Consider the following 15,846-nt stretch of genomic DNA (forward strand, 5'->3'; position numbering starts at 1 on the left):
GGCGTAAGCATAGATAGAATGATAACAAGTAGGCCACTTACCACACCTACTCAACAGAAAACAACTTCTGCCTTACTGACAAGTCCTTTGTCCACCTTTGAACAACCACATTGATGCTCACCCTCATTTTCTGTTGTCACTGGTCTCTAATGTTTCTCTTTTTGAATTTGCATTGCTTAAGATTATCCTATTAGCTATGTACTTGTAGCCTACCTAAGACACAATAATGATTGTCCATACTTGAGACATATACTTCACTGAATGCATAAGAAACTTTATAGAGTGCGACCGATTCAGCCGATATGGTCTTATCACTGATATATCAGTATTAGCGTAAATGTTTTTCGATATACACCGATATGAATTTTTTTTTTTACAGAACACAAACCTTTGGGGGAATTCAACAATGATGTAATTACGTACTTTGTCCAGCAGAGCGCGCTCGACTCCATTGTTAACAGTGCCCTCAGCACTGTGGAGCCGTGTGCAGACAGCACATGAACAAAAGTGCGTCACAGCGAAATACACGGTTGTTGAGAATTTAGCGGTCTCCTCTCGGTAAGTTACAAACTAGTTTGTGAAATACATACTGGAATATAAATAACGTTAAACAATGACCCAACCATTTTCTGTTATTGGTATAACCAATATAACATTAAACCTGTTGCTGTTAACCCATCTGTTTGCCATGTTAGCAAGGTAGCGTTAGCTAGTTAGTTCGACAGTAAGTTATAGTTATGTGATTAAAGTTATGCAATTAAGTTAGCAGACTGAAATGCAAGCCTAGAGCACCTCCCTGCATCTCAGCAGGTGATGGTGCGGTGTTGGTTGAAGTTTTGACTTCATGTTGTTACCTAGTTGGTGAGACGCAATACTAGTAGCTAAGTAAATAAACAATGTCCCTTTCTTATGATACTGTCTTCCCAACGTTACATGAGCTGACTAGTTAATCAGGTAACTACATCACACCTTGTCAGCTGAGTGGACACCAATCTGTGTGTAACATTACACCAAACTGTTTTGTTCTGGACTCTTGGTTGGTACATCCCCCAACCAGACAGTTGCAGTCTTTGCTTAACAAAAGTCTGAACGTTTCCTCTGGACATGTAAAGTATAATACTAAATCCGTATCCTATCACTGTATTAAAACACTGCTGCCGTTTTTTCCCTTCTCGGCAGCAGCGAACTGTATGTGACATTAATGTCAAATATTAATGTTCAATATTGCCAGAGATTATGTGTTTTGTTACACCATTATTAGGAAATTAGTAATTATTAAGGGGGTTTATTTGGTCCAGCACCTACTCCATTGGATGTTGATATGTGTGTGTCTTTTGTACTGTTTTTGCTGTAAAATATTTTGACCTGATAGCGACAGATTAAAATATAATAACTTGTGCTATTTAGGGCTGGGCGATATGGCCTAAAAAAATCTCCGATTTTTTTCACAAAAAATCCAATTCACAATTTAAATCGATTTTTTTCCCCTCCTAGTTAAAAAAAAATATATATTTGCCTGGTAGCACATACCTGGGGTCCAAAACTTTCAGCATGTGAATAAACCCTGGCTTTTCCACGGTAGCCTATATATGGGCACCATATCTTTTGCAATATACATGGCGACTGCATCTGTGATCGCTTTCCACCGGACCCCTTTCTTATCATATGGCAGTGTTTCCCCTACCATCATATTGGATCACAACAGAAGTCATTTAAGGTTACCTTTCCTATAGAACAGGTCTATACCTTGTCCTTTTATTAAACAAACTAAATAGCCTTATGTTACAGGCTGAGCCTGATGTGTGTGGCTTGTGTGTGTGTGGAGCTGTGTATGTGTGTAGTTGATGTAGGAGGTATGAGACATTAGTGCGCCGGGTGTGGTGTGTGACGGATGCGCCCCAAGGCTATTCAAGAGAAGGCTGAGACATGGGGTCAAACACGGGGGGATTGCACATGCGCAGTGTAACTTGAGCTGCGATGCTGGAGGGTGACAGCAGGGGCGCTGGATAAAAAGCGCAGGATCCGTTCAGGCGATCAAGGAGTGCGCTTGGTGCGGTCTGCTTGGATGGCGGCTGCCTGAAGTTGTCGGAATTGCATCTCTGTCATTCTCACCCACAACGCAGGCCACCAGTGACAGTCCAGTAATAAGCTGTGAAAATGACATGCATGCACATCCCCTTTATTCCGTGGTCTCACGCCATCTACTGAGCCTTTGAGGAAGTGCAGACCAGATTTTACTGCGCATGTGCAATCCCCCCATGTTTGACCCCGTGTCTCAGCCTTCTCTTGAATAGCCTTGATGCGCCCCAGGAAGAAAGTGAGGCATGTGCTATGTTCTTTACACAAAGAGCATGGATACCAAGAGGCGAAGCTCAATGGAACGCCCCATAGCAACAGACTCGCCCATGGTTTTGTCCTACCGCCGCCATTTTGGATTGTCAGCAGACCGCAGCAGACCCACTTGCATCCAAAAACACACAGACAAACTGAAGTATATTGCTATTAATTATGTTTACAATGCTACTCACCTTGTGATAGCTTGGTCACAGCTGCTTTTTCACATTTTTGTAAAGCAAAATATAGACTTTAAAAAAAAAACAAAACGAAGAAAAACGGCCTAGATGGCATCTCTACATATTACATCCACTTATGAGAAGATTAACTTAATTACTCCTTCAAAATCACCCCATAAGCCAATCTACAAAAAAAAAAAAAAAAAAAATCAATATTTTAACTAGAAACACATTAATGGCGATGTCACATAGGCAGGAATAAATATTTATTTACAGTTTGTACAGTAAGGGGACAGTAATAATAATAATAATAATAATAATATAGGCTATTTTAATATGATATATTTTAATGCTAAAGCAGTAATCAGTTCAGATATAAATGGTCCAAGAGGCCATATATATATACATATATATATATATATATATATATATATATATATATATATACACAGTACAGGCCAAAAGTTTGGACACACCTTCTCATTCAATGCGTTTTCTTTATTTCCATGACTATTTACATTGTAGATTCTCACTGAAGACATCAAAACTATGAATGAACACATGTGGAGTTATGTACTTAACAAAAAAAGGTGAAATAACTGAAAACGTGTTTTATATTCTAGTTTCTTCAAAATAGCCACCCTTTGCTCTGATTACTGCTTTGCACACTCTTGGCATTCTCTCCATGAGCTTCAAGAGGTAGTCACCTGAAATGGTTTTCCAACAGTCTTGAAGGAGTTCCCAGAGGTGTTTAGCACTTGTTGGCCCCTTTGCCTTCACTCTGCGGTCCAGCTCACCCCAAACCATCTCGATTGGGTTCAGGTCCGGTGACTGTGGAGGCCAGGTCATCTGCCGCAGCACTCCATCACTCTCCTTCTTGGTCAAATAGCCCTTACACAGCCTGGAGGTGTGTTTGGGGTCATTGTCCTGTTGAAAAATAAATGATCGTCCAACTAAACGCAAACCGGATGGGATGGCATGTCGCTGCAGGATGCTGTGGTAGCCATGCTGGTTCAGTGTGCCTTCAATTTTGAATAAATCCCCAACAGTGTCACCAGCAAAACACCCCCACACCATCACACCTCCTCCTCCATGCTTCACAGTGGGAACCAGGCATGTGGAATCCATCCGTTCACCTTTTCTGCGTCTCACAAAGACACGGCAGTTGGAACCAAAGATCTCAAATTTGGATTCATCAGACCAAAGCACAGATTTCCACTAGTCTAATGTCCATTCCTTGTGTTTCTTGGCCCAAACAAATCTCTTCTGCTTGTTGCCTCTCCTTAGCAATGGTTTCCTAGCAGCTATTTGACCATGAAGGCCTGATTCGTGCAGTCTCCTCTTAACAGTTGTTCTAGAGATGGGTCTGCTGCTAGAACTCTGTGTGGCATTCATCTGGTCTCTGATCTGAGCTGCTGTTAACTTGCAATTTCTGAGGCTGGTGACTCGGATGAACTTATCCTCAGAAGCAGAGGTGACTCTTGGTCTTCCTTTCCTGGGTCGGTCCTCATGTGTGCCAGTTTCGTTGTAGCACTTGATGGTTTTTGCAACTCCACTTGGGGACACATTTAAAGTTTTTGCAATTTTCCGGACTGACTGACCTTCATTTCTTAAAGTAATGATGGCCACTCGTTTTTCTTTAGTTAGCTGATTGGTTCTTGCCATAATATGAATTTTAACAGTTGTCCAATAGGGCTGTCGGCTGTGTATTAACCTGACTTCTGCACAACACAACTGATGGTCCCAACCCCATTGATAAAGCAAGAAATTCCACTAATTAACCCTGATAAGGCACACCTGTGAAGTGGAAACCATTTCAGGTGACTACCTCTTGAAGCTCATGGAGAGAATGCCAAGAGTGTGCAAAGCAGTAATCAGAGCAAAGGGTGGCTATTTTGAAGAAACTAGAATATAAAACATGTTTTCAGTTATTTCACCTTTTTTTGTTAAGTACATAACTCCACATGTGTTCATTCATAGTTTTGATGCCTTCAGTGAGAATCTACAATGTAAATAGTCATGGAAATAAAGAAAACGCATTGAATGAGAAGGTGTGTCCAAACTTTTGGCCTGTACTATATATATATATATAAATATGTATATATATATATATATATATAAATATGTATATACACACACATATATATGTATGTATGTATGTATATATATATATATATATATATATATATATATATATATAAATATGTATATACACACACACACACACACACACACACACACACGTGTGTGTATGTGTGTGTGTGTGTGTTACCTTCCCTCCAAAACTGGCATATTAAATTGATATTAAAACACTTTAAAACTTACACCTCAGGAGTTCTTACCTGTCGGGATCCTTCAGGCAAGGGTGGAAGGCCAGGTGCGGGGTGTTCCACTGATAGTTGTTGCAGTTAATTGCACTACACTGTTTTCTTTTACTTTTTTTCTCCTCTCTCCTTGACATCTTGCATGTTGTCTGGGCGCAACAGTCCAAGCTCAACAGTCCAAAATGGCGACAGCGCCCCTAGTGGCTGTTGGCAAAAATTCAACGGAGCTTCGCCTCTTGGTATCCATGCTCTTTGGTTTACATCGAGCAGCTACAGTGAAGAAGCCTACGCAGTTCTGCATGCTGTTTTTGAGTTATATCCCTCTATGTAAAAGTCAGACACTGATGAGAGAGGCTGTGCATCATCCCTGCAATGCTGAAAATAAAGTGCCGTTCTTTAACGCAGACAAAGTCCCGTTGTGTATGTGTTGTTGCCACAACGAGCTAACACAAGCTAAAGGAGCTAATGGTCTTCGGAGGTCCCTTTACTACGGTTCGGGGGTCTGCCTGCTTGGCGTTGGTAACACTTATTATCATATTTACACAACGGCATGTCATTTATGTCCCTACACGTGCGCGTCTAAAATCCTCCTCTGCTCTCTGTGTCGCGCACGGCGGAGTTCGGCCCTGATGCGCACACAGACACAGACAGGCGTGCACACAAAAGCACTGAAGAACTCGTTCCCTTTCTTGAGAACAAGTTCTTCCCCGCTCGCTGCTATGTTGTGTTGTTGTCAGGAGTTGTCCTTCGCAGTGTTTACATAGCTGGTTCATATTTGGTCATAATCAACGAAGTTCCTTCGCCATTCGTTGAATTTGTCTGGCAATTTTAGCATTTAACCGTACACGCAGAAGTTCCTAAATCTTATTTTTTATCCAGTCAGACATTTTTGTTGGTGTCTTTGTGTAAATGACCCTTCTTCTTCACCTTCCAATGTTTGTATTTTTCCAATTTTGTGCCAGTCGCATGATACAAATATCATTAACAAGCCCCCTCGCCGTGAATTCTCCAGACAGTGACCTGTCCTATTCACACATGGGCTCAATTAAATTACATTACATGGACTTTGTATTAGGGAGCCTGCAGGGTGAGGTCTGTATAATGTCTGGTCAAATTGATCCGGACATTGCGTTCTCATATACAGCTTCTTCGGATAATGTTTGCACAAGGTTTCAGTGCATGTGTGAAAGGGGCTTTACATAGCAGTTATTACATCATCATTTGGTATCCTCTTGCCTATATGTGTATATCTGTTGTTGGTTGCACATCAGGCCATCAGTTTTTATTCTTCTTGTCCTGTAGAAAAAACTTCATGCTGCAGAGTTTGTCTCCCAAGAGTGCACCAATCATTTAAAGTTGGTGATATCATGAATTCAGTTTGCCCAAACTTGGACAGTAAAGGTTTTATCATTTTTTGTTTTTGTGTAATTCAATCAGTGCAAGAAACTCTAATCAGTGTGTCTGAACCATGAACTTGGGTGTTTGCCAATTTACAGGTTTTAAACCGTGTTGTTTTCTGTCTTTTCAGGATGGTTCCTACCTGGCTGAGTTCCTTCTTGCCAAAGGCTATGAGGTGAGAGAGAAATCCAGACTGCAGGCGTAACAGTACTAAGAATTTGTCCTGTGAAAGCTCAGACACACACATACACAGAAATGAATGCAGACACTGGTGAATGCCAACGAACACAGACACACACAGAGCGACATTCTCTCGATAAGCTTCATCCAGCCCTAGCAGTGTGTGGGAGCTCCTGACGTAATTGTGACTTTGTGCATGGACTGACTCACACCTCACCCTGATAAGCGGCTTCAAGCCTGTTAACCCCTCACCTTTTACCGCAGGGTCAGACCATTAACAGGGAAATGGTTATTATTATACGGTCATACGAGTGAGGTCACTAACTTTGACCTGCTGCACAATGTGTTTTCAGGAGCAAAAAAAGTCAACAGCCCGTTGATGGATGTAGTGGTTAACAAGCTGTTTCTGCTACGTACGGCTTCGGCATTGGTTTCACAACCATGAACAGTGACTATACATAAAGTTCAACACACTTGCATAAACATACACGTTGCTCTAGTGCACATTGTGTTTCCCTGACAGTAGCTGCATGACTTCATTTCCCCTCACATGTGTTGCAGAACACACACAAACACACACCTTCATCCAAGCCCGCCTGGTCAGCTTCGCCATCTGCTGCCTGCCTCAAAGACAGCACAGAGGAAATGGACAGGGTCCAGGTCTGGGATGCTGCATGTAGAGGGGGTGGGATAGAGGATGGGGGGTGGGGGTGGTGGGGCATTAAAGAGGAGCTTACAGGCAGGCAGGAAGTGCACAGTGAATAAAGGAAGTAAGGTCAGGGCACAGCGTCCTCCCACTAATGGACTCCCCTTGGATCAGGTTCTGTTATCATCTCTGAGCAGAGCTTCCTCACACATTCCCCGTAGAACATGGAGTACAGATCACAGGCAACCTTAAAAACACAGCAAGCTGGAGCCATGAGACACAATATTGATATGATCAACTGTTGCAATCCAAAATATTGCTGGTCCAAAGATCTTTCGGAGAAACAGTAAATCAAAGTTGGCTACTATATCACTATATTAGAGATCTTTTAAATATGTTGCTACGGACCTGAAGAAAAAAGCTTTCAAATAAATGAATAAAGTAAAATAAATACATAGAACAATACATACTGTGTACATACATATCACACAGTAAACATGACAAACTACAGCTAAATTGTACATCTAAATTCAAGCATGATCATGATATGTGACATTTATAACAACCTCCCAGCTGTAAGAAGAGCCCAGGTTTATGTTAAGGTCAGAACAGTGATGGTAAAATAGAATATTAATTCATCCATCCAGCCATCCATCCATCCATCCATTCATTTATGTACCTCACCGCTATCCTATTGGGGGTTGCAGGGGGGCTGGAGCCTATCCCAGCTGACATTAGGTGAGAGATGGGGTCCATTTGCAGGGCTGACATATGGAGATAGCCAACCATTCACACTCACATTCACATCTACGGTCAATTTGGAGTCACCAATTAACCTGACCTGCATGTCTTTGGATTGTGGGAGGAAGCCAGAGTACCCAGAGAAAACCCACGCTGATGGGGAGAACATGCAAACTCCGTGCAGAAGGGATCCCCCACCCTGGGTTGAACCAGGAACTCTCTTGCTGTGAGGCGACAATGCTAACCACTGCAGCACCGTGCCGCCAAAAATAGAATATGCCTGTTTTGATGTATTGCAAGATGATATGATCACATTTTATAATCAAATTGACTCAGTTTAGTAGGTGCTTTCAGAACCAGTTTGGTTAGAAAATTGATCAGCTCATAGAAAAGTGTTAAAATAATAGAAAATAATTAAGACCAACTTTAACTGGGGTTAAGACTGAACCCATCTGATAAAAGCTGGATCTTCAAAATAGCATAACACCTCACCCACGTACAGATACAACGGTGGCTGGCTGCCTCATGAGTCTGACGCTTTTACTTTTCCACTTATTATTTGTGTTGAATAGTTTTTAGCTTTGTATTATATTTACCATGCAAAGTGTTGATGAACAACAATGTGTTAATAGAACTGTGTGAGGAACCGTTTCAGCCATGGAGCTTTCATCCTTATATCTAAAGGTGCTTTGGAGGTGTCCTGCTGACACACCTGCCAATACCAAAACCTGCATGCTGCGATAATGATGATTATGAAGTTGCGGTAATTTCGCACTAAGCCTTACTGACCAAACTTAACTAAGTCAAAACAAAGGTTTCCAGCAATGTAAATCCCTCACTCATTTGCTGACCTTTCAGCTGGATGTTGTGACTTCCTTGGATGGAAAAAAATCAGTAATTCCTTTTGAGCTAACTGGTTAATCTGAAGGCAACAAATGCCCTCTGCAACAATATTGTTTTCGGTTTTGAGCGTGCTTGTCTTGGGTCTCTATTTAAATAATGAATTTGTGCAGCCAAAAGACTGCAACATGTGAACAGCTCCAAATATAATAATAGCACACAATGGAAAATTGATCTACATTGAGGTCCTCTGTATGTTAAAGCTGATCCCCTTATTACTGTATGCACATTTTTCAGTTTATTTAGTTTAGTTAACATTTGATTGACATTGAATGGCATCCTGTTGCTTCTCCCATCCGTTCTTGTAAATGTGGGGGTAACTCAACTATTTCTTGTAGCTGCTTCACAGTAAAAACAATGATCAGCAGTCTTTCCTTCTGTAGGAGCTTATTTTGTGAAGGAGCTGTGTCTTGCAGTTTGCATAAACAACTTACTAGTTTAAAAAATATTGTTTCAAGACAGTAGGAATGTGGTCTTCAAAGGTAACTAAGTATAGTAATGATTGTAATAATGATAATGTTAAAACTGATTTGGTCTAAACAATTATAGTAAAAATAAAAGAAATATAGTATTTTAATGCCTGTCTCCTTTCCTCACAGGTTCATGGTATTATGCGTCGTTCTAGCTCCTTCAACACAGGCCGCATTGAGCATCTTTACCAGAACCCCCAGACCCACACTGAAGGCAGTAAGTATCCTGTCTACGTCACATTTTCACATGTGGCTGATGATTTATTATGTAAATAATCAATAATGTGATTTACTGATAGTGTATCTCTGTGTGTTTGTCCCTGTGTTTCCCAGACATGAAGCTGCATTATGGCGATCTGACTGACAGCACATGCCTAGTGAAGATTATCAATCAGGTGAAGCCTACAGAGATCTACAACCTGGGCGCTCAGAGTCATGTCAAGGTAGGGTGATCCCACAAACAAATCGGCATTCTCACTGTGTTCCTCCAAATGAAGACCATCTCTTTTTTAAACACCCTTCCCCATTAACATTGTTAAGTAATTTCCTTTTTCCTGGAAACACTGCGCATGGGTTGTGTTAAAGAGCCAGACAAAGTAAAAGAGTTCATAAAAGTCTTAACAGGAGTGGTAGGACCAGGAGTAATGAATAAGGTTGTGTGTTATTTCCAGAGTAAGACTGCATTCTGTTCTGTCTGATCTGACTCAAAATGTAAAATGGTGATAGAGGTCACTCACGTTTTTAAGTAATGATCTGGTTTGATTGATTTGTAATCCATCATGGAAAACAATTTATATTTATTTATATTATATATTTATTTGTTTTGTATGTTATATTCAGTGGCACTCTATCATCACATGATAATAGATTTTTGGGCAGGTGCTGTAATGATAACCCTCCTTATTGCCGCATTTAAGGGCATTCTAAAGAGTGACATTTTAGATTCTGTTATTAGATAGTGTGGTCAGAGATTTGGATGTGTTACGCTTGTAGTAGTAGCCTCGAATGGCTAGCCTAAAGCATAGATGAGAGGTGGACTACAGAGGTCTGACAAGCTCTCTTCTTTTTTACTCTATAATCCAAGATTTTTTTATTTTTCATACTTTGGTGTGTTAAGTTTCTCCTTTTTAAAAACATATTGATCAACTGAATTTTAAGAAGGACAACTAGCATGTCAAGCAACATTCACATGCTTTCAAGTTTATTTTTATAGCATACCTACAACATGAGTTGAAGACAGACTGCAAAGAAACCAAATTGTTCCAAAGACTGGAGTTATACTTTATCTGCAGTCATTTAAGGTGCAAGAGCTTGTGATTAATGGGCTGAAACATACAGTATGCATAGCACCATCCTTCAACACACTCTAAGTCTCTAACACCTATTTTCCACTACTGCATCTAAAAAATGTAAATGTCAAATCAATTTTGAGACTTAGTGGATGCCAGTTCCTCCACAAATATAGTTCACTGTGTTTGAGTGTCAGTGAGTGCATATGGTCAGTACTGACTGCTGCTGTGAATGGTTAAAAGCAGATGATGTTAAAAAGGGACTCAGTTCTGGGAAGTGAGCTGCTCATGTGCGGAGGACGCTAGAGCTGATGGGACAGGAAGTAATGTTTTCTTGGATGGGTCAGTCTGTGCCACAATGTCCCTTTTGTCTCAGAGCTCCGCGGTGATCCCAGGAGATCCCTTGGCGCCTCCCCCCTCTCCTCTTTCTGCCCCTCCACACCAGGATCTGACACACATTCTCCAGGCAGCACTGATCCTGCTTCACCATGGCGGTTTGGGTGGGATACGGAGCCAAGAGCTTAGTCAGATCATAGATAATAAGGCCATTTGTAATAAGAACATGAGACACTGCTTTTCAATAGTAGTAGTTTCTTCATTGAATCCAGCCACATTTGGATATGACTGGAATCATTTCATCATCCAGTTCAACTCAGTTTGTTTCCAGTCTTTGAATCCCTGAGTTTAACTGGAAGAGCCAGGTCAGCCTGCATGTCTCAGGGGTGTAGTCCAAGCTTCGCTTAAAAGATTAATTCATTAATTTATTGGTAAATCAACAGGAAACGTATGAATTTTAGTCAATAATCTTTGAATTATGTTTTCACTGGCAAATGCTTCCCTAATGAAGTAAAATGAAGTAGAAAATCTTACTTAATTTGCTTTTCGGCACTTTTAGGTAACAAGCTGACAGACAAAAATATTTGCCGAATAAACCAGTGGTGGCAAATGTTTGCTTATTTACACACGAAGCAGACACAGAGCAACATGATCATTCATTTGGAGTGGTGTTTGTGTCCACCTGATGAATGTAGGTCCTTTATTCACTCTCCTGATATCTCTGGTTTGGTCTCCACCAACTTTTGAGGGAAATATTAGTCTCTTTAGCTAGTAGATGTTACAGTTTCTTAATCAGCTGGTCTCTAACTATAGCCCTTTTTAAATAGGAATTGTGCAAATTTACAGGAAAGCCCAATCAGTCTTTTTTCAGCATTGGCAGTATAAAAACAAAATTGGGGAGTACAGCAAAATGCCGCTTACCTACTTTTGTTCATACAGAATGTGCCTTTTTCGGGGCAATAGGGGTGTAAGGAAGTAACAAAACATGTAGCTCAGTGTGTGATGTAAACAGTGACGTACTCCGAGGGAAGCTGCAGCTGGTCAGTCCTTTGCGATTCTCTCATAAGTTGGCCTGTCCTTCACCATCCCCTGCATTTGACGGTTAATGGCCTCTTCGTTTGTGAGGACAAGGAGGGCATGCAATTCCTTGTCTCACCAGTTGCTCATCTTTACTGTAGTGTCTGTCAGGTTTGTGTTTCCCTCTTGCTACTAGTACTAGCTGCTCATTCCTGCTATCAGCTGTTTCCTGTTTATCCACCGCTAGTGGGTCGCACATGTGGCGTCATCAACAGCTCCTCCCAATCCTCGCCAATCCGGCTCTGTGTGTCTAAATGCTCACAGCTTGCCAGCAAAACGGCCCAACATTCGCCGAAAATCTGGCGGTATAAAAGGGGCTTATGTCTGTCTGTGGTTTGGTGCTGGGCAGGTAGTGAACCATGGATTTATCAGATCTTACTTGTTGCAACAATGTTGTGTCGACTGGTATTGTTTTCACTTTGTGTGCGTATCATCACAGCAAACTGTAGTACTGGTGGCACCTACTGTGGCAAGAACTACCACAAAAGCCATTCTATGTTTTTGTTAAGTGTGTTGATGATAAACTGTTTGTCTGTTTTTTAAGCACTGCTTTACTGCTTTACTGTTTCATTTCATTGTATCATTAACTAAAGACCAAATGATTAATCAAGAACATTACTGGCAAATAAATTTATAATGAAAACAAAACAGTTCTACCCAAGATGACCTCTGAGACTCAATCATACAATAATTGTGATCATATAGTGAAAAAGGCTAAAGAGTTATTCGAGACATTGTAAGTAGAAAGAATATATAGGATTTTTAATCTTAAGATATTTGGTTTACAGCATACACTGTATAAAATAATGGACGCAGACTCCCGTTTTGAAGCCTGAGGTTCAGCATTTCGGCCGTCGCCATTTTGTTTTTTTGGAGCCAGTGACCATATTTGGACGAGAGGATGGAGCTGTGGAGGAGCGAGGGGTGGATCTGATTTACAGACTGTCAGGACACCTCACACACAGCCTGTCACCTCAGGGGCCGCACCCTTAATTATTCATAGCTTGAAAATACACAGAATACAGCTGTTAACAGGTGGGTCATATATTAGAATTCCCCACCCCCCCATATGGTTGTCATGAGGGGGAAAATTAGGTTTAGAGACCAAAAATGTTTCTTGTACCAGGCTGTAAACATGTTTACTTCTTTTTAAAGGGCATTTAACATTTTAACATGGGCGTCAATGGGGATTAGTCAATGGGCACTTAGCATTGGCTTCATTTTTCAGCCCAGGAGGTTGCCACTTGGTTTACAACAACTTTCCTCTCAGTTTGTATAAAGGGCATTTGACAATGTTTTCATCTTGTGTTTGCTGATAAATGATAAAAGAAAAATAGATTACTCACTGTTAAGGATAATTGTTTGCTAATGCTCAATGACCGTCAAAGTGGGACTAAGAATGAAAAAAGAGGAAAGACAGTAAAAAGGAATGAAGGAAGACAGACGGAAAAAAAGAAGAGAGTGGGAAAATGAGTGAGAAGGGAGATAAATGATGACTCCTCTCTCCACATCCTTTGTGGTCAGAGGCCATGACTTTGCTCCCACCTCCCACATGGTAGATCATCTTCAGGCCACACACGCACACTGAGTGTCAGAAAATCCCTGTACCTGTATGAGGCTGTCCTATGTTTATTTGTTTCCACACCAATAAACCCGGCCCTGGTAGCTCCTCACCACATGCTGCCCGCTCTGAACAGCTGAGCCGGCTGGATTACTGGCAGCAGTGGTGTGGAGCAATTTCCAGTCTGTCCCACCACAGAGGAAAAGATCACTCACACCGGCTACTCAGCATCTCTCTCTTCCTTCCCATCAGCCTTCTCCCTGCTGCCGCCGTCTTACAGGGAATCCCTTCTGAATTATTTGAGTTGTAGTATTGGTTTGAGATGGGGTGTCTGTGTGTGTGGGTGCTGGTTTCCGCTGGAGAGAGTCATCACTGAGAACAGAGTGAAGGTTATTCTGTAATGCTGCAGGGGTGGAGGTGTACAGGGAATAGTGGACGGACACTGGAGAGGCAGAAAGGCAGCCAGCTGCAGTATCAAAAGACCAGTACACAAACAAAACAGAAGGGATATTATGTCTTTTATATGTGGCTGTAACAGCAGAAGAATTGATCAGATTCATCTTTGTACTCAGATATCTTTCCTGAAAGCAAAATTCCAAATATAGGAAAAATGGCCAAAATACTTGTAAAAAAAAAAAGTATTTCACATATGAGTTTCTGGTGGATTGTTTATGATAGTGCTCTGCTCCAACTCAACTAGTATAAGCTGTAGGGAAATAATTATGACCATTTCACATTATCAGAAAAGTAAATAATATTAATTATACAAACAGTAAACTACTTCACTAGTTGTCACAAAGTGTCTATAGCCATTGGTTGTATTGGTTGTCCTATGTAGTGTTAAGAGGTGTTTTGAGCTAAATGCTAATGTTAGCATGATAACTCAGTTACATGTTAACCTTCTTGTGTTTAGCAGCATGTTAACATGTTAAACATGTTCACCATTTTATTCTAGCATGCTAACCTTTGCGTTTTATTACTAAAGACAAAGTTCAATTGAGGCTTAGGCTGAGAATGTCATTTAGGTCCGTGCCAGAGACCACACAGTCAGTTTGAGATTCTTCTGTTTTTTTAATGCCAGTTAGTGTGCAGAGTACTTCTGGGGAAGTTTCGGTCCCCAGATCTAGCTGGAGAGTGAGCGCTCTTCAGTTTCACACTGCTCTTGACTACAGGGTGAGTCTGAGTGAGACGGAGGCAGCTGCCAGGAGGAAGAGAGGCTTTGCCTGGTCAGGCTTTGAGATAATGTTATCTTCTGTCTTCTGCTTGGTGGTGAATTTACAGCTCCTAGCAACTTAAAATGATGCGGTCTCTGGCTTTTGTTTGATATCTTGTGTCGGAAAGTTGTTGTTGTACATTTGAGAACTGTTGAGTGGTTGCCATGCAAAAGCTTGGAGGATTAGCTTGTCTTGTTTACTATATTATGTGACCATTGCTGTGAGCCTGAACATCCTGCCAAACTCCATTCAAACTCTATATAGTCAAACATTAATATTGAACAGCCATTTTAGTTTTGACTGACATATTTCTGAGGTGGGCACAGCCCTGATGTCATTAGATGGCAAATATCTGGTCATAAACCAAAGTATTAGAGTCACATTTTGATCAGCATGATGTCAGAGGACCTTACAATTTGGACCTTATGGTGGTGCTACAGTGAAACTCCGGATCATTAAAGTTGTTGTTTAAAGGGTAAAAAATGCAATATCCATTTACAAACTTACTTACATTTCCAAATAAACTTGCATTGGCTTGTCTTACAGTGGGTAGAACATTGTTGTCATAGGTCAGCATGGAGTCGTGTAGTAGTCAGGTAGTGTGTGTAGTTTGTGGGCTTCATTTTATGTTGGATCTCCAAAGTGGAAAATTGAATGTGTTTTGTTTTACAGAGTGTATTCTTAGCTTGTAGCAGGAAGTGCTAGAAATAAGCACCAGCACAAACATATGGATATGTTTGATGTCTTTGTTCTTACTATTTAACAGCTTCTTGCCAAATTAAATAAGAGACCAATCTGATAAAAAAAAAAGGAAAAACATAAACACTGCAATAATAAATGAATTATCCATCTTTCTGAGAAAATACTTTGGAAACTAAACTCGTAAAATATGCATGGACAACGAATCCGAAAAGGGAAGTTCTTACAGGCTGCTCGCAGTAATCTGTTATGCATCTGAGGGTTCAACACGACCCCATTGTGTTCTCCCACTGAAGCGCTTCACAGGAAAGCCGTGAACAAAATCCCTCAACGTCGCTCTCGCCGTGCGAGTGTTCCCACCTGCAGCTGTCACAGCAGACACACAGGGAGACGGGATGAATTATTAACACACCTCGTTCATGACAGGGAAAATGACATGACAGGGAGGGGGTGGGGGGTCGTGGTGAAGAGACAGAGAAGGTGGAAAGAGTTTTGGGA

The 15,846-nt window shown here is 41.1% G+C and overlaps 1 protein-coding gene across 1 annotated transcript in view; it reads left to right on the forward strand.

The window, feature by feature from the left end:
* The window catches only part of gmds (GDP-mannose 4,6-dehydratase), a 217,894-nt gene that overhangs the window by 12,051 nt on the left and 189,997 nt on the right, over positions 1–15,846 (forward strand). The window contains exons 2-4 of the mRNA XM_078169035.1: positions 6,366–6,410; positions 9,302–9,389; positions 9,506–9,615. Of these exons, the coding sequence (XP_078025161.1) occupies positions 6,366–6,410; positions 9,302–9,389; positions 9,506–9,615 (243 nt within the window). The remainder of the gene's footprint in view (positions 1–6,365; positions 6,411–9,301; positions 9,390–9,505; positions 9,616–15,846) is intronic.

Source organism: Epinephelus lanceolatus, chromosome 6, assembly GCF_041903045.1.
Source record: "Epinephelus lanceolatus isolate andai-2023 chromosome 6, ASM4190304v1, whole genome shotgun sequence".
NCBI lineage: Eukaryota > Metazoa > Chordata > Actinopteri > Perciformes > Serranidae > Epinephelus > Epinephelus lanceolatus.